Source organism: Microcaecilia unicolor, chromosome 4 (assembly GCF_901765095.1).
Source record: "Microcaecilia unicolor chromosome 4, aMicUni1.1, whole genome shotgun sequence".
NCBI classification, from domain to species: domain Eukaryota; kingdom Metazoa; phylum Chordata; class Amphibia; order Gymnophiona; family Siphonopidae; genus Microcaecilia; species Microcaecilia unicolor.
In genome coordinates, this window is record NC_044034.1 from 120,588,114 (window position 1) to 120,611,103 (window position 22,990).

At 38.9% G+C, this 22,990-nt stretch overlaps 1 protein-coding gene across 1 annotated transcript in view; it reads left to right on the top strand.

Moving 5' to 3' along the window:
* Nucleotides 1-22,990, top strand: part of MYCBP2 (MYC binding protein 2) — a 937,772-nt gene that overhangs the window by 562,701 nt on the left and 352,081 nt on the right. Inside the window, 3 exon segments of the mRNA XM_030200587.1 lie at nucleotides 4,124-4,348; nucleotides 5,236-5,368; nucleotides 15,866-15,991. Coding sequence (XP_030056447.1) covers nucleotides 4,124-4,348; nucleotides 5,236-5,368; nucleotides 15,866-15,991 — 484 coding nt within the window.

A 22,990-nucleotide genomic window follows, 5' to 3' on the forward strand; every position in this document is an offset into this window, starting at 1 on the left:
GACATTGCCCACAAGATCTTCCAAGAGTGAGGCACCCCCTTGATGGATATCTTCGCCACTTACCTCAACAACAAAAGCCCTCAGTACTGCTCTAGACTCCTGTAATGTAGGATAGCATTCTTATCCTTCTGTTTTCTATATACCTGGATTCAAAACCAAATCATGCTAGACTTTTCACAAGTACAATGAGTACAGCATATTATTATGAAGCAGGGAGGCTCCTCTGGTTGAATTCCCACACTGAAATGATCACAAGTGAAGTTTTACTAACAGCGGTGAGTGTTAATACTAGAATTAAAATGTGTTTTGTTAACATGTTGATAAGGTATAAGATTGGATATTGGTGTTTGTTGTAGGTTTAGTCTCCTGATTCATATTTTGCGAAACACACAGTCATGTAAAGACTAATGGAATCTGAAGTATAACATTGAGAGCCAATTGAAACTGAGCAGGAGGGATTTTGACAGTTGTAAAGACATTGGAGATCATAAAGCTTTAAAGCTTTCTCCCCCTTTGAAGTGGAAGATTATGCAGAGGTGGAGCATAGCTTCTCAAGCAACAGAACAATACGGTCCTTCTTTGTTAAACTGTACAGCGCTGTGTAACCCTAGTAGTGCTCTAGAAATGTTTAGTAGTAGTAGTAGTAGTAATAGCAGAATAACAACAGCACCTTGTGAAGAAGCAGCAATTGAGGACATTTCAACACAGAATTTAAAGTGATACTGTCAGAGTGAAGTGCTAGTGCTCCTAAAGAATTGAAGTTCAGTTGGATAATCAACTGAAGATAAGGACACTGTAGGTGGAGATTCAGAGAGGTTAAGGTTGATTTAAAGGGATAATGCATTATACTGGGCAAATTTGTACTCTGCTCTGGGATCTGGTGGATTTGTTTTAAATGTATGTGTTTTGTAAGATTTTCTATTAAAGTTAGTAAAGGTATTTTTGTGTATAATTTATAGCTGAAGTACAATGAGTTAAGAAGAAAACATTTTAGATATTAATCATTGTTAATAGATAGAGATCCTATATTAATCGCAGATATCCTGGAAACCTGACTGGCTGGAGTTCCCTTAGGACAGCTTTTGGAACCACTGCCTTATACTGATGATGTTGCTGGAAGAGTTCATATCTGACATCAAAATTCCTTTTGAGAGTTACAGACGCCTCCTTGAATCACAGAAATTTGGGGTACAGCTAGATTCAATACTTACATTAAAAATCTAAGGAATCTTCAGGAGTTGCATCTATCATCTGTGACGACTACACTGTTTCTGTCCAAACATTGAGAAAGCAAGTCTTGTCAAGGTGGCTCATACCACGATAACATCAAGGCTGGATTACTGTATTACACTCTACATTGGTATGGCTGCGAAGAGTTTGCATTAGCTCCAATTAATTCAGAAGGTCGTAAGCAATGTGATCACATTGCATCATTCCTACAAAAACTTCCATGGCCGCCAGGACAATACAGGGCTAAATTTAAAATTGTTTGATCTTGAAGGCAATGGGGGAGGGTGTGGCAGCATGGCTCCATAGCCAGGGTTGGAACTCTCAGGAATACAGACACATACAAGGGTTGCAAGAACAACAGCAGCTTTGTTGAAATTCAGAATAAGGATTTTCCAAGTCTGTTCTCCCCACAGTCTGGCACTTTAACCAATAACGCACTTGGAATTTTGCTATAGTTCTTTTAAGCACTGTCCCCATCAGGCTCCATAGTTCAGTATATGCTACTCTCCCCTTTTGCTTCAGGGTTCCTGCAGCCTGTCCTGGATACAGCTTCCACAGTATCGCTACTTCAAGACTATCTCTACTTCAGGAAGCAGGTGAAAGCTTGGCTCTTCAACCAGACCTTTAATAGAAGAAGTAACTAACTTGTTAGTCTCACTCACACACACACACAAGGAGTGACTTGGGCTGCACATACTGCAGTGGGACATGTTTATCCAATCCTGGCTGAGATAATATTTAATCATCTCTCTGACCTCATGTGCAACTTCCTTTAAATCGATCACCTTACTTTCTAACTCTTCCTACTTTCTTACTTATTTATATGTTTCTTCTTTGCTTTACCCTTCACTTTCAATTATAATGTTCTATTATGTATTGTGTTGACATTGTAAGTAGTATACCATGCCATACTTTGTATTGTTTTTTAATATTTTTACTGCTGTAATTGCCTATTGCTCATGTTTGATCTATTCTTACTGTACACTGCCTTAAGTGAATTCCTTCAAAAAGGTGGTAAATAAATACATAGTCACTTTCTCACTCCAATATTTCTGTAGTTTCTCTGTCTCTGACACAGCTTCACAGGTTTAGTCAACACGCTCTTAACTTTGAGGTTCTAAGGAAATTTGTCCTACCTCACTGAAGCCACTACTATCCTCCTGCAAACACACAATAGCAATCTCTTCTGAGGGCTGCTCCTCTTCCCCAGACTCTCCCTAGGTACTGCAGCCAATGAGAACACCCTGGGAGAATTCCTTCACTCGGGACCTCTCTGAACTGTTCTGCCCTAGGTCATGTAACCACCTCCCTGCCTGATCCATGCCCTTCTGGCAAATTTGTGCCATGGGAGTGTTCTTAGGGATCCTGCCACTATACCACTCATTCCTTCACAGAGGATATTTGAAGAATAGGATCTCCATCTACACACTTCCAAGTTTGCTAAGGTCCTCCCAAGGAATATCTTTAACCATTCCCTTTCAAAAGGAAAATCACTAGGTATGATACCCAACAATGAGCCTTCTCCAGTGTAGCTCTTGCAGAAAGGCTGTGCTGAAAACAAGACTGTCTCTACTGATAAAAGTTTGGCTGTCAATTCAGATGTTTTAATGTGTTGACATTTAATGTTGACATTGTAAATAGCTATGCCATTATATTGTTATTTGTATATGTTCGCTCATCTAATTGCCTATTTTGAGCTCTAATTGCCTATTTTGAGCTTATTCTTGCTGTACACCACTTTGGGTGACTTTATTCAAAAAAGCAGTAAATGAATCTTAATAAAAATATAAATCTCAAAACTAAAATCCTGCTTATAGTCTGAGGATTATACTTTGGCCTTGAGTTGCATGTACATAGGAAATGCTTGGAAACTGTGTATATTAATCTTTACTAGATACAGTACTTGTCTGTGCAAGCATAATGCTGGCAAATATAAAGAAATCAGTATTGCATGAAATGGACCACTTAATCAAATAACGTTCAGATAGTAGAATATTATACATCTTGAAAGCCTAAACTGGAATTTTTCAGAAGTACATAGTCCCATTACAAAAAGGGGAAAATAGTGTTCAGCCCAGCATCCTGTTTCCAACAGTGGCCTATTGGCTCCAGTGGCTCCTTGGTTAAAAATGGCATTCAAAGATTCTATTCGTAATCTCATAGTACTACCACTAGGGCTTAAGCTACCAAATGGAGAGCATGTGTAATTTTCTAGGGGTCATTTGCAAGGAGCTAGTTGAGAAGGGGGTTTTCTGGGATGGAGAGCTGATTTTATTCTGGTATCGGTCCCTTGAGAGACCTGACTTAGGTCCTTCTGTTTTTTTTATTGTTGTGGCCAGGAATGTGTGATGATTCTGGCTGTAGCAATGCAAAATAAAATTTACCATGCAAGTCACAAACCTGCTGGGCTCAGGTGAGTTGCACAGTAAAATTGCAGATTTTACTGCAGTTTAGTCACTACTACTTTAAAAGTGTTAGACTGAGTTTATACTTAAAACAAACATATATTTCTTCATACCGTTAATATTAATGATCTTGAGTTCATTTAGAGATGCTGGCATTTTGCTGTTTTTTTTTTTTTTTAAGAATAGTAACTTTTTTGCCTGTGCATTTTCTGGTTTTCACACGTTTGAAATGACCAAATGATGCTTGATTATATATTTGATCTAATGTATATACAGTTATATAGTAGGTTTCTAAGAGTAAAAGAAATTGTCTAATACTATATTCATTGGAATTACTGTGTTACCATCATAGAAAATGACAGCTTCTCAACTAGCATTTGAACTTCTTAGGTTAAATATTCATCAGTTGCAGAGTAAATAACCATCATATCTTGGCTGAAGTATTGAGTCATTATCAAGTTTTGTTTTGTTTTGTTCTAATTTTTCAGGAGTCTAAATCTAATACTGATGACTTTTTCAAAGACCTAAATTCATGCTGCCCACAGGAAGCACTGATGCACAAGCAAGATATACCATACCTGCGGGGTGGGCCTGGACTGTACAAGGTAGTGAAGACTGGGCCCTCAGGTCACAACATCAGAAGCTGCCCTAACCTTAGAGGTATCCCAATTGGAATGTTAGTTCTTGGAAACAAAGTCAAAGCAGTGGGCGAGGTATGGATTCTTGTAGCTTCAGTTCATGACTTCTAGATACATATATAACACACATAGAAGCATCAGAACTGTTTTCACAGGGCTTTATTTCATTCTAGGCATCTACAAAATATTTAGCTTTCACATATTTATTTGCAATTACATTGACAGTTTTGATGGTTTTTCTCTTTTTTGGTGGGAGAGATTATGAAACAATTAACTTTTGTCTTAATTATAAATGCATTCTTTTAGGTTATTCTGTTACAAATGCAAATTTCCTTTTAATAAATTAAATTCTGTTTTCATTGTATTGTTGTGTACTTAAAAAAATGGAGAAGTCTTTCCATTATTATGGTAAATGACAAAAAGGTGCTTTACTCAGTTTTGTATTTATTCTCACTTTCCTTGAAGTCACTGCTAAATGAAAAACTACTATAGTAAATGAAGATGTGCTTGAGGATGTAGTGTGTCATGCTATTTCTCAAACAGCTTCAAGAGTGTAATAGCTGATTTGTGCACAAATTATATTTTGTCAGGCTGCAGGTTCTGTTTAGGTCTGAGCTTGAATTTTGATACAGAACAAAACGTGCAAAATGGTGTCATTAAAAACTCAATTTTCTCTGGGGTTATTTCCAGCCAATTTTATTTTTCAACTGGATGCATTTAACTTATTTTTTCAGCACTTAGGATTTTTTTTTTTTTTTTGTATTCCCAGGGTTTGGGATGCTTATATTCTACTTCGGGCAGAGTGGTCTTCATTTCAGATATCTTTTCTGTGATGTAAACAAATGCAGAAACGGTCTGGAGCATTTATTTGTTTAAAAGTATAAAGTGTTTTAATTAATATAGTGGTTTATTCCAATAGAAAACAATTCCAGTAAGTACTGTGCTTTATATCTGATTACCAGGTGACAAATACAGAAGGTACATGGGTTCAGATGGATAAGAACAGCATGGTAGAGTTCTGTGAAAGTGATGAGGGAGAAGCATGGTCCTTAGCTAGGGATCCAGGTGGCAACCAGTACTTAAGACATGAGGATGGTGAGTGTTTATTTCTTTCTATTTAGAGCTAACTCTTCATATGACTCTATTAATCTCCCCTCCCCCAAGCCTTATCTTCCTTAAATGAGTTCTCAAACTTTGAAAATGTGTATATCTAAATATAAATATGTTTTCTAAAAACAGCAGTAAAATAGTTGATAAATGGAATATTGGTTTGTACATGAATGTTAGGTTGGATCTTCATTTCCATTTTTGTGCTTTATAAGTAAGGAATAACACATAATGGGATATGTATTTTAAAAATACACGTGAAGGCACTAGATGGGCTTGGTGTTACATATTTGTAATCTGTTGACATATTTTAACAAATTGGAAAGTGAGTGCTTAGTGTGGCACAGTGGTGTGTTTTCCTTCCTCAGTTGCCAGGTGTATGCACAGAGAGAGGGGAGAATTGTGTAGAAGAGAGAGGGGAGAAGTGTGGAGGGGCATTGGATTTGATTTTGTTTTTCCAGAGATATTATAATAAGGACTTAGTAGAAGGAGAGAGGTATTGAGGTTGGCTCTGCCACAATCAGGTAATCATCTATTTATTTATTTCTGCTTGCTATACCACTATATGGCCTGTTCTAGGCTTCAAAGCGGTTTACAATACAATAAAATGAGCGAAGAGAAGAGAAAAAAAAGTGCATGCTACTGAAAATCTGAAGCAAAGATTTGAGTAAAGTGGGATTTAAATGATTTCTTAAATGCAGAAAGAGTTGGTAGGTTCCTAATGTGAAGCAGAAGCTCTTCCACATTTTTGGGCCAAAATAGCGAAAAGCGGTGGAGCGTGAAGAAGTGAGATGGCATTCCAAAGGTGACGGCAGCCAGAGAAGGTTATGGTCGACAGAACGGAGAAAATGGAGGGGAGTGTAGGGATAAAGAGTTTATGACGGTAGGCAGGGGCAGAAGGCAGGTATGATCAGTAAACTAGTGTGAGTAGTTTAAAATTAATTTGAGTGGTAACTGGGAGCCAATGTTCAAGCTTAAGCAGAGGGGTAACATGGTCAAAGCGGCGTGCATTGTAGAGCATCTTAACTGATGTGGATTGAATGAGCTGTAGGCGCTTGAAGGACTGACTGCCAGCATACAGTAGTCAAGATGAGATCACCAATGCCAGGACGAGAGGGCGAATAAGATTGAAACGATAGGGCATACTAAATGAATACAGTGAAGAAAAAAGAATGAAGCTCGGATGACTGAGAGGCATATTTTCAAAGCACTTAGCCTTCCAAAGTTCCATAGGTTTCTATGGAACTTTGGAAGGCTAAGTGCTTTGAAAATATGCCTCTCAGTGAATCGACTTGTGGTTTGAAAGTGAGTTTGTTGTCAAAATGACACCTAAGATCTTGATGACTTCTTTGATATGTTTTGGGATAGAAGACTAAGATTTGTTGGAATACATAGAAGTGCTTCAAGAAATAAGGACTATTTCTATTCCTTCAAGGTCTACAGACCAGAGCCTACCAGATTCTAATATCCATACAGTAATTTTACTAGAAGTTAGACTAAAGATGTAAAGTTCAGTCTGTTCCAAGATTAAACAAACTCCCATCTCATCAGTCTATAATTGTTGAATGAGCAATGAAAAGAGCAAAAGATCCAGCGACTATTCCAACACTTCACCAATAAGATAATTTTGTTGTGGCCACCTGGCTAAATTAACAGGAAAATTTTTAAAAACTGTGCAGTACTCCCCTGCTTTCACTCAGCTTACTCCTTCATGCTACCTAACTGGCAAAAATTCCTGAGGAGAACTCTGTGGAAGGTGGTATTTCACAACCTCAAGTTTGACTCAAGGACAGCAGCCCATCAATTAAAGTTCAATACATTTATGTATGTCTGGAAAAACTCCAAAAAGCCACAGAATCTCTAACTAGAGGCAGAGAGGAGTGTGGAAAACAACTGATATATTCAACATACAATGCTTTTGAAACTGCATCAGTAATCTCATCAACTGCCATTGCAGCTTGTAGATTGACCTGGTTAAGGTCTTCTGGTCTTGGTCAAAAAGATGTGGATTGTTTCATTTGACCTAGTGTTTGAAGCCTTTGTTGTTTCATGTCTTTTTGCTTCAAACTATAGAATGACAGTGTTTTTGTTGCCTTTGTCTAGGAAACTGTTGTAATACCTCCTCTAATGGAATTCTTTTCTGATATTGCCTCGGACGTAGATTCTTCTTTCTGCTCCATACTAGTACTGTCTACAATGACACCTAGATCTTTTTCTTGAGTGCTGACTCCTAAGGTGAGACCCTAGCCCTAGGTAACTATGATTCGGATTATTCTTCCCAATGTGCATCACTTTGGATTTGTCCACATTTAATTTCATCTGCCATTTGGATGCCCAGTCTTCCAGTTTCCTAAGTTCTTCTGCAATTTTTCACAGTTTGCATGTGTTTTGACAACTTTGAATAGTTTTTCGTCATCTGCAAATTTAATCACTTTGCTTGTCATTCCAGTTTCCAGATGAAAATATAAATGTGTACAGATCCCTGCAGCACTCCACTATTCACTTTCCTCCATTGAGAAAAATGGCCATTTAACCCTATCCTCTGTTTTCTGTCCAATAACCAATTCCTAATCCACAAAAGGACATTGCCTCTTGTTCCATGACTTTTTAATTTTCTTAGAAGTCTCTCATGAGGAACTTTGTCAAAAGCTTTCTGAAAATCTATACACTACATCAGCCAGCTCATCTTTATCCACATGTTTATTCGTGCCTTCAAAGAAATGAAGCAGATTGGTGAGGCAAGACTTACGTTAGCTGTACCCATGCTGACTCTGTCCCATTAAACCATGTTTGTGTTCTGTAATTTTATTCTTTATAGTAGCTTTCACTAGTTTGCTCGGCAATGAAGTCAGGCTTACCAGTCTGCGATTTCCCAGATCACCCTTGGATCCCTTTTTAAAAATTGGCATTACGTTGGCCACCCTCCAGTCTTCAGGTACTACAGACAATTTTAATGACAGGTTACTGTCTGGTCCAGGTGATTTATCACGCTTTAACTTGTCAATTTGGCTCAGTACCTCTTCCAAGTTCACCGAGATTTCTTTCAGTTTCTCCGCATTGTCACACTTGAAAACCATTTCTGGTACAGGTAGGTCTCATACATCTTCTTCCGTAAAGACCGAAGTAAAGAATTCATTCATTCCCTCTGCTAGGCCTTGTCCTGCCTGAGTGCCTCTTTTGCTCCTTCATGATCTAATGCTCCTACGGATTCCCTTACAGGCTTTCTGCTTCTGATATACCTGAAAAAGGTGTTGCTATGAGTTTGTCTCTATGGCAAGTTTTTCTTCATATTCTGTTTTAACCTTCTTTATCAGTGATTTGCATCTAACTTATCAGTACTTATGTTGCTTCTTATTTTCTTTATTCGGATCCTTTTTCCATTCTTTGAAGGATGTTCTTTTGGCTCTAAAAGCCTCTGTCACTTCACCTTTTAACCAAGCTGGCTGTCATTTGCTCTTCTTTCACTTTTGTTAATACATCTGGTTTTGGCTTCCACTGTGGTAATTTTAAACAATTTCCATGCCTGATTTAAAGTCCTAACCTTTAAGGCTGATCCTTTTAGCTTCTTTTTAGCCATTTTCCTCATTTTGTCATAGTTGTCCTTTTCGAAAATTAAATGCTGATACAGTAGATTTCCTTAGTGACTTCACTCCAGATATTGGCTTAAATGTTGTCATCTTATGATCACAGTTTCCCAGCGGACTCAACACCATTATCTTTCGTACTATGCCCTGCATTCCACTTTAGCAGTAGCTCTAAAATAGCTCTTCCTTTTGTCAGTTCTTGGATCAGTTGCTCCAAGAAGCAGACATTTATTACATCTAGGAATTTTACTTTCCAAGCACTCCCTGATGTAACATTTATCCAGTCAGTATTGGGGTATGTGAAGTCATCCATTATTATACTATTGCCCAATTTGCCAGCTTTCTTAATTTCTGTAAACCTTTCTTCATCTGTTCATTCTGTCCTGGCAGACGGTGACACAGTTCTACCAGTATACTTATCCCTTCCCTTCACACATGGAATCCATAAGGATTCCATGCTGCTATCTGTTTCATATAGAATGTTTATTTTATTTGACTCAATTCCCTCTTTAACATATAGCGCAACACCCCCCCCCCCCCATTTTAATCCACTATATCATTGTGATATAATTTGTACCCTGATAACACAGTGTCCCGTTAATTGTCCTCCTTCCACCATGTCTCTGAGGTTCACAATATATCTACCCCTTCATTTAGTGCTATATACTTCAACTCTCCCATCTTATTTTTTAGGCTTCTAGCATTTGCATATAGACACTTCAAGCTGTGTTTTTTCCTTGCCATCTACAAGCTGCTTAGAAGTTGACAGGGATAATATGCATACTTTTTTTCTCCCATTAAACACTCCTGGCTTCCTTCCACCACTGAAACCTCTTTATTGGGATTCCCTAAAGATCCTCCTTCAAGGATACGCCACACTGAACCATGTGCTCCAGGGTGACTGTTGGTTTCCCCCCCACCCTTTCCATTTTAATTTAAAAGCTGCTCTATCTCCTTTTTAAATAATTTATAGTTTAGTTTTTAAAAATGTTGATACACTGCTTATATAATGAGTTGGCCAAAGAGGTTTACAGCATAAAAACAATAATAAAAGAAATTGAAAAGAACACCATTAAAAGGATAGAAAAGTATTCAAACATACAAAGAAAAGGGTGGTGAATATACATATATTGTGAACCTCTCTCAGAGCAGGACGTGACCCTTATAATGGAAAATATTGATGTTAGATTTTCCAGAAGCTGCTAGAAAAAGAAATGAGTTGTTTAAATTTTGAAAATGAAGGTTCTGCTCGAATAGAAGCCATAATTTTGGGACCACATAGAAAAATGCAGCGCAGCACGTTAAATCATAATAGCTTAAGTGATGGTTCAGACCATTGATTAGCGCTAGCAGCCTGTTTCCATCCCTGTTAAGGTGGAGTCCATCCTTTTGGAACAGGCTCCCCCTTTCCCAGAATCTTGCCCAGTTCCTAACAAATCTAAATCCCTCATCCTGCACCATCATCTCAGTCACGCATTGAGACTAGCTTGGCCTGCCTCTTTGGTCCTGCTCATGGAACTGGGAGCATTTCTGAAAATTTGGCTTCTAGAACCTCCTTCCCACATTTTCGTATGTCATTGGTACCCACATGTACAAAGACAATTGGCTCCTTCCCAGCATATCTAGATGACGTGAAGCCCATCACCTTCATACCAGGCAGGCAGGTGACCAGGTGATCCTCGCGTCCACCAGCCACCCAGCTATCTACATGCCTAATGATCGAATCGCCAACTACAACAGTTATCCTAACCCTTCCGTCCTGGGCAAAGCCTCATGGAGACACATCCTCGGTATGTGAGGATATTGTATCCCCTGGTGGGCGGGTCCAAGATTACTTCTGACTTCAGGGTGATGCTTTCTCTTAGTAAATGCTCCTTCTCCAACGCAGCACAGGGGCTGCCAGACTGGAGGTGAGATTTCTGTACAACATCCCTGTAGGTCACCTCTTTGTACCTCTCTGTCCCTCTCTGCTCCTCCAAGTTTTACTTTAGCCTCAAGAGAACGAACTCGTTCTCTGAGAGCTAGGAACTCTTTGCTTCAATCAGATACATATAACCTCTTGACAACTGGGTGATGATCATACATGTGACAATCAATGGAAAAGACTGGCTAGCACCCCTCTCACTGATGGACTGCTGTCTGCATCTTAGTATTATTGTGTTGTTTAAACTTCTTAAGGTACTAGAGATATTAGATTAATATAGAGAATCTTAAGGTTATATGGTATATTGTGTGACTTATTTAGTGTTTCCTTATCAGAATGTAATTAAATTTAATAAAAACACTGTAATGAAACTCCTCTCTCGTTCTGTTAGAATAATTGACTATAAATGAAGACTGAACCAAGCCATGCTGTGCCTTCTTAAGGATGTGGCAAAAACTGTTTAAAACTATGGGTAAAAGGATTTTATCCTATGGAGATGCGTACGTCTAGTAGCGCTATAGAAATGATGATGAGTAGTAGTAGTAATTAATAAAGTTTGCTTCTTTTTTTTTTAATTTAAACTCTTTTATAAATAAACCTACAATTCTTCTTTTATCCCCCGATCTTTAAATTACCAAAGCACAGAGCAAATTAATATTCATTTACCCAGAAATGTTCTCTTCTCTCAGAGGTCTGCTACATATAGTTCAGTACCAGCCAATCAACATATTAAGTACATTATCACAGGTTTCTATGAGTTTGTACCACTTTTTTCATAGTTGGTATAGTATGTAAGTTTCTACACAGTTAGAATGCTCTGTTGACTCTTACATTGTGTTAGCTATATGAGGCCTTTCTTGTTGACAGTTTACACAAGTTTTAACGTAGGTTAAAATTTGGTCATTTTAGAAAAATTGAAATCAGATGGCAGCAACCTATAAACACCTCACAGATTCTATATATGTCACCTGGAGTTGCTCCCAAAATGCATACTCCACGACTCCCAGTCAGGATTTTGGTCTAACCACAGTACTGAAACAGTACTAGTTACTCTCATGACCAAATTCAAACAAATGATTGCAACTGGAAAGAACATACTACGTCTACAATTTGACATGTCAAGCGCTTTCGACATGGTTGATCATGGAATACTACAACATATCCTTGAGTACTTCGGAATCGGAGGTAACGTTCTCCATTGGTTCAAGGGATTCCTAACCACACGATCATACCAAGTGACATCTAACTCGATTACTTCAGCCACATGGATACCTGAATGCGGAGTCCCACAGGGATCCCCCCCTCTCGCCGACTCTATTCAACTTAATGATGATACCCTTAGCCAAACTATTATCAAACCAAAACCTCAACCCATACATATACGCAGATGACGTAACAATCTATATCCCATTTAAACAAGATCTAAAGGAAATTTCCAATGACATCAACCAAAGTCTCCAGATCATGCATTCATGGGCGGATGCATTTCAGCTGAAACTTAATGCAGAAAAAACCCAATGCCTAATACTCACCTCTCAACACAACAAGAACAAATTCACCGCCATTAACACACCAAATCTGAACCTTCCAATTTCGGACACCCTAAAAATTCTTGGAGTTGTCAGGTTCTCAGTTTCAGAGCCCGCGGGGCCGGGCTCTGGAGCAAACATGAGCCCTTGGGCTGCTGACGAGGAGTGACAGCAGCAGGCAAAACCCACCAACCAACGCTGGGCAAGCGCACCGGCAGGGACTGCAGGCACCGCCCAGCGAGCCAGAACACACGGACTGGAATCCCCCGGACTGGAACACTGGACTGGAATCCCTCGGACTGGAGGTCACAGGACTGGAACACTGGACTGGAGCACCCCGTACAGCTTCACCTGCACTTAGCCACTGCCCCCCAAGGGTTGAGCCCCTGGGTTTGAGTGGCCGGCAGGACTTACTGGATGACACCGGATGACACAGGGACCAGGACTGGAAACAGAAGTACTCCTAAATCCTAAACTGACCTAAGTGCTCCCAAGCCCTAAACCAACAGAAATGTTCCTCACAGTAAACTAACAAAAGGACTTCCTAAGCCCTATACTAACAGGAGTGCCCCAAGGCACTGACCTAACAGGAGTGCTTCTCATAGCACCAAAAGGAAAAGCAGGGGAGCCACAAGGAAGAACAGGGAAGCTAAACGCATAAGCTAATAAAGGTGCTTCCTAAGCACCAAACTTCAGCAGACCTAACACAGGTGCTCTGAGCTCTAAGCTACAGAAGCTCTACAACTCTAAACTAACTAGGGTGCTCCCACGTACCAAACAACCAGAAGAGCTCCTAGCACTAAAAGGGAAGACAGGGGAGCCACTAGGGAAAAAACAGGGAAGCTAAACACATAAGCCAAAAGTGCTTCCAAAGCACCAAACACAAACAGCAAAGACTGCAATGCTCCCAACAGCACAAACACCAGAAGTACTTCTAACAGCCAAATCTGCAGTGTTCCTAACAACACCAAACCCTGAAGTACTTCTATCAGCAACAGAGCTTCCAAAGCCCTACACACAGCAATGCTACCAAAGCACCAAGAGGGAAAAGCGGGGGAACCACAAGGGAAAAGCAGGAAAGCTAAACACACAATCACAAGTGCACACTGCACTAACACTAACCTGGACCTAAAGCAAGTAGCAAAAGCAAACGTTGCAAAGGCCCTGAAGGGAAGAACACCATTTCCTTATCAAGGCCCTCCCTAATGATGTCACACTCCTTAGACCCAGGCAGACAGCACCCTGAAACCCAGAGAGGCCCAACCCACACCAATGCAGCACCGTGAAGCTCTTGAAGCCAGTACACCCAGAGAGAGGTAGAGCTAACTCAGTCCACACACACAGCTGTAGTAAAGTAAAACAATTAGAGTCGTGCTGCTGGAAGCTGCCAGCATAGAGAGAGAGAGCTAGCTCAGAAAGGACAGACAAAAGAAACAGAAGCCAGCTAAGAAGCTGACCCCCAGGAAAAAGGTAAGTTTGAGAGGGGTTCTGACCACGATCATAACAGGAGTTACCATCGATCGACACCTAACACTCGAGAGCCATGCAAAAAACACAACCAAGAAGATGTTCCACTCAATGTGGAAATTAAAAAGAGTAAGACCTTTCTTCCCAAGGACTGTTTTCCGTAACCTGGTACAATTTATGGTGCTCAGACATCTAGATTACTGCAACGCACTCTACACCGGCTGCAAAGAACAAATAAGAAACTCCAGACAGCACAGAACACTGCAGCTAGACTCATATTCGGTAAAACAAAATATGAAAGTGCTAAACCCTTATGAGAAAAACTACACTGGCTCCCACTGAAAGAACGCATCACGTTCAAAATATGCTCCCTGGTCCACAAAATCATTCACGGAGATGCACCAGCCTACATGTCAGACCTGATAGACTGGCCACCCAGGAATGCCAAAAGATCATCCCGCACATTCCTTAATCTGCACTTCCCTAACTGCAAAGGTCTAAAATACAAACTAATGCACGCATCAAACTTACCTACTTGAGCACATAGGTTTGGAACGCATTACCGCGTAACTTAAAAACGATTTACACTTCCGCAAACTGCTGAAGACCCATCTCTTTAGCAAGGCATACCACAAAGATCAACCAATGTGAACAAACATAACTCCTCCACATATACTCAGAACTGTCTTACAATATCTGCTTGTTATACTATTATCATGTTTTATCATTATCATGTTGCCCAAGATCGAACTGTAACACTGTCTATTTCCTAATGTACGTCTACATATTCATGATGCATTGTAAGCCACATTGAGCCTGCAAAGAGGTGGGAAAATGTGGGATACAAATGCAATAAATAAATAAACGAGCCCTTAACTATCAATAATTGGATAGTAGCAACCATTTATTGAACTTAGTCACAGAACGCCTACCACCCACCTGCAGCATCTTGGAGAGTCTGTCCCAGCATTGCTCAGGCCCACCAGTACCTGGGCACATACTCTACACTGGCATATCCTTCCACCCACCTGCTGCGTTCCACTTGCCTCTGGGTGAGTCTCCCACCTGCAAGTTATCTTCCTGGTGGTTTCTAAAGACACTGGGGCCACAATCCCAGAGGTCCCACAGTTTCTAGAAGACACTCACAGACTCAGAAAGACATACCACCCGAATTCTTGGTCAGTCCAGCACATCAGAGCTAATAAACTGTCATCACAACTAGAACAGTGGATGATATAAAACAGGTAGAAAAACAAAAAGCAATAACAGGCAACTGAATAAGGATCAATATTAAAACTATCTAAACAGTTTGTCACTACCTGGAAAATAACTGCTCACGGTTCTTTAACAGGACCTCAGGGCAGAGATGTTAACCCTCTACATTTCCTATCTGAGACTGGGGAAAATCCAGCATCTCCTGGGTGGATTTGAACTCCAGGGCCAATCAGAACCAGAGCATCAACTTTGAAAGTATCTGCCCAATGGCACTGTGAGTTTCCTTCCCACAGGGCTTAAACTGAAAATAAAACAGTCTTTTCAGCTTTAAAACCGAAAACAAAACACCACCTGCTGGCCAAACAAGAGAAATACACAGCATTTAAAGATTAATACAGTTCACAGGCTTGAAAAAAACCCTGTTTTGTCACAGCACTCATTAAAATTTGTTCATGTATCTGGCTGCACACTATTCTATAAGGCATAGAACATAACTCAAAAGGGAGGGTATAGCCATGGGTGTTTCAGGGGTGTTCCAAAATGTTAAATGCATAGGTAAAGAATATGGCCTCAGTGCACCTAACTTGGGCGCCAGCATTTACAACAGGTGTAAGTCTGGTACCTAAAGTTAGGCGTGGGTATTGGTGCTACATGCTATTCTATAAAGGGTACGTGCTGATTTTTTCTGGCACCCATTTTTGAGCTCCATGTACCGAAACCGAACCTTAGTGAAGGTATTATTTTAAGGGTACTTTTTGCCTTGCAGAACAAGTTCTCCTGGATCAAGGGGCTCAGACTCCTCCTCCAAGTCCATTCTCAGTACAAGCTTTCAATAAAGGAGCAGGCGGAAGCAACACTCAGGGGTTTGATTATGGTTTTGGCAATAATAAAGGTAAGGGCGTTTTGAGGTTTGTTTGTTTTTTTTCCGACCCCCACCCACCACATAAATCTGTTTAAACTTCATTCTACTATGTGACCTAAATATTGTTGAACTTCTCATTCTTTTAATAAATATACCAATTATACATGCAACTATACTACTACCAACAGACTTTTGTGCATCCAGTAATGCATTCAGTGTTTTAGCTGACCCTCTCCTGTTCCTGCATTATACAGTTGCTGTCCATGGGCATTTTATACCACAGCTCACACGTGAACAAAGCAAGAACTTCACATTCAACTACATTATTTGTCTTTTCTCTGGAGCATCTTATAAGAAATGCATTTATGAAGTTATTCCACCAGTACACAAGTCAGTGTAAAGATAGGGGAGAACAAGTTTCTGAAGGATAGGTCAGATATCTGAAAGAACTGGTTTGTAGAGATAAATGCAAAGTGTTTCTCAAACCTGGACAAAAGAGGGTGTTTTGAATATCAGATGGAAGTTTGTTCTGGGAGAAGGGAAATTAAAAGAAAGACAGCATAAATGTGAAACAATGCTTCTTGCTTTGTGATGCATAGAGGGTAATTCTATAAAGAGGGTGCCAAGATTTAGGCACCAAGAATATGCATAAATGACCAGAATACTGGCATATACACACACATATACACATAAATGCCAATATTCCAGCTATAAACTATTCCATAATATGCACCTAAATGCAGTGGCACTTAGTTTGCACATGGGAGTTCACATGGGCAGGGCACACATTTACATTCATAGATTATAGTATTATCTATGTACATTTTTATGTAATTTAAAGGCAAGCATTTACACCAATTCTGTCACTGTTGTAAGTGATAATGCCTTCTTAGGTGTGTGTTTGACATATCCCGCTGGTATCCTATAAGAAGAAATATGCACGTACTTTTGTTTATAGAATAGCGTAAAGTGAATACATTTTAGGAGCCTAAATGTAGATGCCCCTTTATATTATTGCCCTCGTAATGGCCAAATAGCAAAGCAGCTAAAGCCCTACAGCTTTCCCTTTGTGTGCGCTTCTAGGGCCAGATGTGGTAAAAGTGTTTTCCCATGGGGGAAGCAGGGGAGTACTTGCATAACGGAATGCATATGTAAATAGTATACACATTTCTTCCTGTGCAAGTGCTGTTGAATAATCAAAACGCAGCTATGTGCCTAATTCCACTTAGAAAATTACCATGGGGAATTTATGTACTTAACATTTACACCTGCTCTTTACCATACAGAAATGTTAGATAATTTATACACATGTGCATAATTGCAAACTTGTACGTGACCCTCATCTTGAGAGCACTTCTGGTAACTTATTCGTGTACAAGTTGTATGCCTGTAACTTTATGTGCACATCATATATGCAAATTTATAAGCACTTAATTCTGCACTTAAAGCACTGCTTTACACATAGAAATGGTCTTTGAGTTTATGGAAGAAGGGCTTAGCACATCTGGTTCCTAGTCTGAATGCAAATTGGCCTGACTTATTCAGCTATAGCTCTAGGTTTCCTAAATAGTGATACCGTTAGCATTCGCTAACACTTCTAATGCCCCATTATTAATAAATAGGTCTCATTGAATAAAATGAGACCTAGGATAAATAACATGATACTGCCTTTTTTGTTTAGAGAGAATCGTCTTACCTCAATTTACTATACGATTCTTTTAAAGATTTTATTACTATGCAATTTTTATTTTTCAGAGCTGTTTGTTCATTTACTCACCAACATTAAATGAAACTATTTACATATGCTAAGAAGCCAAACATTTTATACTTTTATGTACTCAATCCACACGTTATCAGCAGGTGGAGAATATTTGCTTTATTTTTTTGTCTTCACTGTATTACCTTGGCTGCAAGATTGGACAAATTCAATCAAATCATTTTTATATGCAAAATTGAATTTACTTAACTGATTTTTATATATGGTGATTTCAGTAAATACCATTAGGTGAAACTGGGTATGGTGCTTGTAAGGAGTACTTTAAAAAAAAACAAATAAAAACACCAGGATAGCATGAGTGTGAGACTGATTCAGTGCAACCAACTCCTTCACATCTAGGATGAAGCTGCAACACTTTTGTAGTCAGTGATTTCACTTATCATCTTTTCTGACTACATCAGGAAATGCCTAATGCAATAAAATGTGATAACCAACATGTAGATTTGGCTGACTGGCAGAAGTAGCCATGGTTTTCCTGTATTTGATTGTCCATCTTTCCCATAAACCATCAAGTCCAGCTGCTTAAACTTTAAATCATCAAAGACATACCTGTGCTTTTTTAAATGTAGTTTTAAGTCAGCTTAAATTTCCTGTTTATGTAGTTTTCGTTCCTTGCTCTTAATTAATTGCTGCTAAATGGCCATGGTATTGTAGTGCCACAGTGATTGAGAAAGGAGACGGCTAATTTCTTAAGTTGGACAAAAAGGTGCAGTCATTTTCTTCCATGACAGAATAGGGGTCAAACCTAGGAACCAAGCCTTTATAGCTATTTAATGAAGAGTCTTTGTCCAAGAAGCATACAAAAATAGTATAGCAATGTTATCTCTACTCAAACTCTATATAAGTCAATCTCTATTTTATATTAGAAGAATAATTTTATGGGTCTGCTGCTACAGGCATGACTTGCGTATTTTACTGCTGCTGGTACTTATTTTTAGATTAGCTGTCACCTGAATTTAATTTTGTACAGCAGATCAGTTCATGAGAGGTACCCATCATATTTCATATAAGTTTAATTCACTTTACCAGAGCACATTTCCCCCATGCCACCTCACATTAAATTTTGTTTATACACTTTTTCTTTTAGACATCAGATTTCACTATACAGTTACAATGCAATAGTCATAGGCCACGAGTCCTTTTGCTCTACAGCTTAAATGTCTCCCCACAGACAAGGCCTTACAGGTTAACAATCCAGAATGTGGTGGTGGTATTTTTGCAAAAAGCCTGCTCATAGAGCCAGTTCTTTGCTTTTTTTTTTTTTTTTTACCCCTAAAAAATTAGGAAAGTTAGCTACTTGCATAAATCTAGTGAGACCAAGTTCCAGTTCACTGTCCCGAAATACCTAAAAGCCATGGTGGCAGTTCTATAAGTGGACACTTCTTTTTTTTAGGTGTTCCGATGCATGCTGCAAGTGCCATTATAGAATACTAGTATAAGCTGCCATCAGTGTGCCTAACGTTTATATGCCAGCAGTTACACTAGCCATAGAGCTGGTGTAATTGCTAGTGTGGTAAATGGAATAAGGGCATGTGTAACTTATAGTATTCAGTAAGTTAAATGTGTTACTGGGTGTGCCAATGCCATTGAACACCTTGAGGTGTATTTTCAAAGTACTTACAAAATTGCATAGTAACCTATGGAACTTTGTAAGTCTAAGTGCTTTGAAAATGCCATAGCACTTAGAGTGCAAGGCATCACTTAAAATTTCAGTTTGACTTTCAATTGGAAAGCAGTGTAGATACCTGAGTAAGGTTAAAACGTGCTCCTTTCTTTTTCCATGGTTAAGAAGCTAATTGCTGTACTGGCATACATGCCTGTGTGATTCATAAATCTGGTTCTGTCTGCCCTAAAAAGAAGAGAAATTAAGTTATTCTCACTTTAGACAAGTGTTTTATTCCAGGTATGCAGCCCTCCAAGTCCCTTACTTGAACCTACCTGAAAACTACAATGGCAGCATATATTCTTCTGATGTAGGTTGAAACACTGCTTACAGAGAAAACAGTTTTGGTGTCTAGCAAGCACCAGTTACAGATAAAATCTTTATTTCATAGTTATTTTTTTACTTTAGAGGATTGATACTGTAGAGAGACCCATTTGAAGAGAGAAGCATCTACTTCTAAACTGAGTTGCCTCTTTAAAAAGAATGTAAAGAGAAATGAAAGCTGAGTACCTGGAAAGAATTGTTCCCACTTCCTTCTTATATGAACAGCTTTGATTTGCAGAGGGCAAGAACATTCTTTCTATTAATGATGGAATAACTTGATTCTATTGCTAGTAATAACTCATGAAATTTGGGATTATGATGTATTAGTTGAAAATTCTATCACTTTCTCTTTCACTGCTATATTTTGTAAGAGAAGGACATGAAAAAAATTTGTTTTGCTGGCAGAGTCATTAAATGAAGCAAGCAAATATTTTCCCAAACCTGTGATATACTTGTACACATTTCATTTCTTTTTTTTTCACCCTTCATTTAATCCATCTCTTCTGCTGTTCATATTCTATGTTAGGTATGGTGCAGGTTTGTGGATTTTTTTTTTCTGCCAGGTGCTGATTTTTATTTAACAATGCAGAAAAATATAGCTCATATGAAGAGAACTCTATGATTCTACTAAGTTTGTTATGCAATGGCAGTACAACAATTCTATCTTTTGGAAGGACTTCAAGAGAGGAAGAAATATAGGTAGAGCTCCCTATGAATAGAAATTAGTTTAAACAAGAATATAAAACAATGTGAAAATGTGCTGTTTCTCATTAACTGCCAAATATAAAAGGGAAAAGACCTCAGGTTGCATAAACATACAGCAGAAAATGTTATTTTTTACTGGGGTAATTAAATGAAATTTGACGTACAGCCAAGGAACTTTTTATTAGATACTTTTAAAATACATATGTGTGTTGGCTGTAGTTAGTCAACTATTAAAAACGTTTTAAAAAAAGATCTAGATGCAACAGATGAGATGGTGACAATACTAGAAACTAGAGAAGACATAGTGAAGCCACCACAAATGTCTTATGAAACTTTAACCAATGGGAGGGTAGAGCACAGCACACAATCAAATTACTAAGAGGCTTGTTCACAAATGGTTAATGTACGTTAACACTGTTAGAGCACACTATCTGGTAATAAATAAGCCTGTAAACACTATAAGATTCTTTTAAACCAGAAAGCATGCTGTACATAGAGTTAACTAGAAGACTCAAGGACATACTGAAGGGAAATATGCTGTCCCATGTTCAGCCTTGGCAATTGGCAGGTTTTTTTTAAACATTAGCTGCCACAGCTAAAATAAATCCAGATGTTCACCACTTACCAGTGCTGGTTCTGAATATCCGGATTCAGCGTAGACTGGTGCTGCTTTCTGGATAGCTAACCCGATAGTTAGGACAGCCTAACCAGATACCTTCCTATTCTGCCTTTGCGCCACCCCCATACCACCTCAACACTATCCTATCTGCATCCTATTTAGTGGTACTATCTGTATAGTGCCACTGAACATCATGTAGGTAGTCCCAATTAAGTCATTTATCTGGAAGACAGTGGCTGTCATCCAGGTAAATGGTTTTGAATATTGGGCCTAAGATGGTTAGAGTATTGTAGAAGTTCAAGATTAGTGTCTTCTGATGGGAAATTTTCTGTAAAAGAATAAATTAATAATTATGTACACAATATGTTTGTCCTGCATACTATTTATTGCATTTGTATCCCACATTTTCCCACCTATTTGCGGGCTCAGTGTGGCTTACAATACATTGTGAAAAATTGAAAATACAATTTGTAGCAATACGATTATGGGTTACATTGTGAAGAGTTATGTGAAGATAAAATTCAGAGTCAGAATATCATTAGGGGATAGAACAATGGAGTGTTAAAATGGGGAATTGATAGGGTGATAAAACAATAGCAAGAGAACATTAGGGTATAACAATTTTATCTGTGGGTAGAGTTTTAAGTGTGGTGAAAATACGGGGGAAGAGAGCTCAGAAAAGTGTATTGATGCATTTCTATATCTGTTAATCCCTGTATTTGAATAATTTAAATTGCAGTACACAAAAAATTCTTATTCAAAGATTCAGAATTCCCCAAAACTACTGTAATAGTACACATCATTGGCATGACTGTACTGTCACCCCAAAATCCCTAATAATTGTTCCCAGTGATGATAAAAATATATTAAAATTGGAGAAAAGTGGGAATATTGAGGCATCCCTACATGCAGCCAGCCAAGAATTTACTTATCCAGATCTTAAAATGTGCTGCCTGTTCTAAAAATATGAAAAAAAAACACTGAAGTACCTGATACCCCTAAAGATCTTACTCTCCTTAAAAGTGAAGCATGATCCACTAAATGAAATACAATAGCCCAAGAAGACACAGAAAAGCTAATGTTCTGATGTCTTCCAGGAGGTCATCCTACACTGATTAAGTTATGTTGCCTTTTCTGAAGCCAGATTGAGATCACAGCTATCCTAATAATTTGTCAACTGCACAACAGCAAAATGCTTGAGCAATTTATATAGTAATAGGGGGAGGGGTATGGCCATAGGATGGTAATTTTTGCAAAATACTAGATCTGAAGAGAATGTCTTAAAAACAGGAGATAACAGCCAATTTCATAGAGCAGAGATTCCCAACCTTTTTGGATAAAGGGACCCTTTTTCAGCATTGAACAGTATTTTTTAATCCCCACCCATCCCACTTCCCTGGAGCAGCTTCTACTCGCTAGTATCTCCCCCTGCTCCAGTCAAGCTTCTACTCATTAGTCTCTCATCCCTCCCCGAGCCCTTTCCCATTGTTTTCTCTAGCCCAGGCCCTCTCCATTAGCCTATTCCCACAAATCTCAGTGTTCTTTCCTTACCAGCCTCTCTTCCCATTCCTCCTGCACCAGTATCTTTCGCCCCTTTGATTCCTCTCTTGTCCTATGCCCATCCTTAGTCACTCTTCCCAAGTCTGTCTCACAAGCTCTTCCTCAGTAGTTTCTCCCTCCCCCCAAGTTGCCAGACCATCAGTCTGTTATTCTCTTTTCATCCTTCTACTAGCAATTTCTCTCTCAATTTTTCCCAGTTCTTCTCCACCAGTTGTTTTCACTCCAGCAGCCTACTTTGTATCCACAGGCTTGTAAGTCAGTTTTCAAAAGAAAGCTTGCTACAGAATTTTCCTTTAAATATTCTGAGGCCAAGATTCAGAAAAGGTACTTTAGTACTTGCCAAACTTACATGTGGAGATATCAAAATAAAACTGGTGGTTG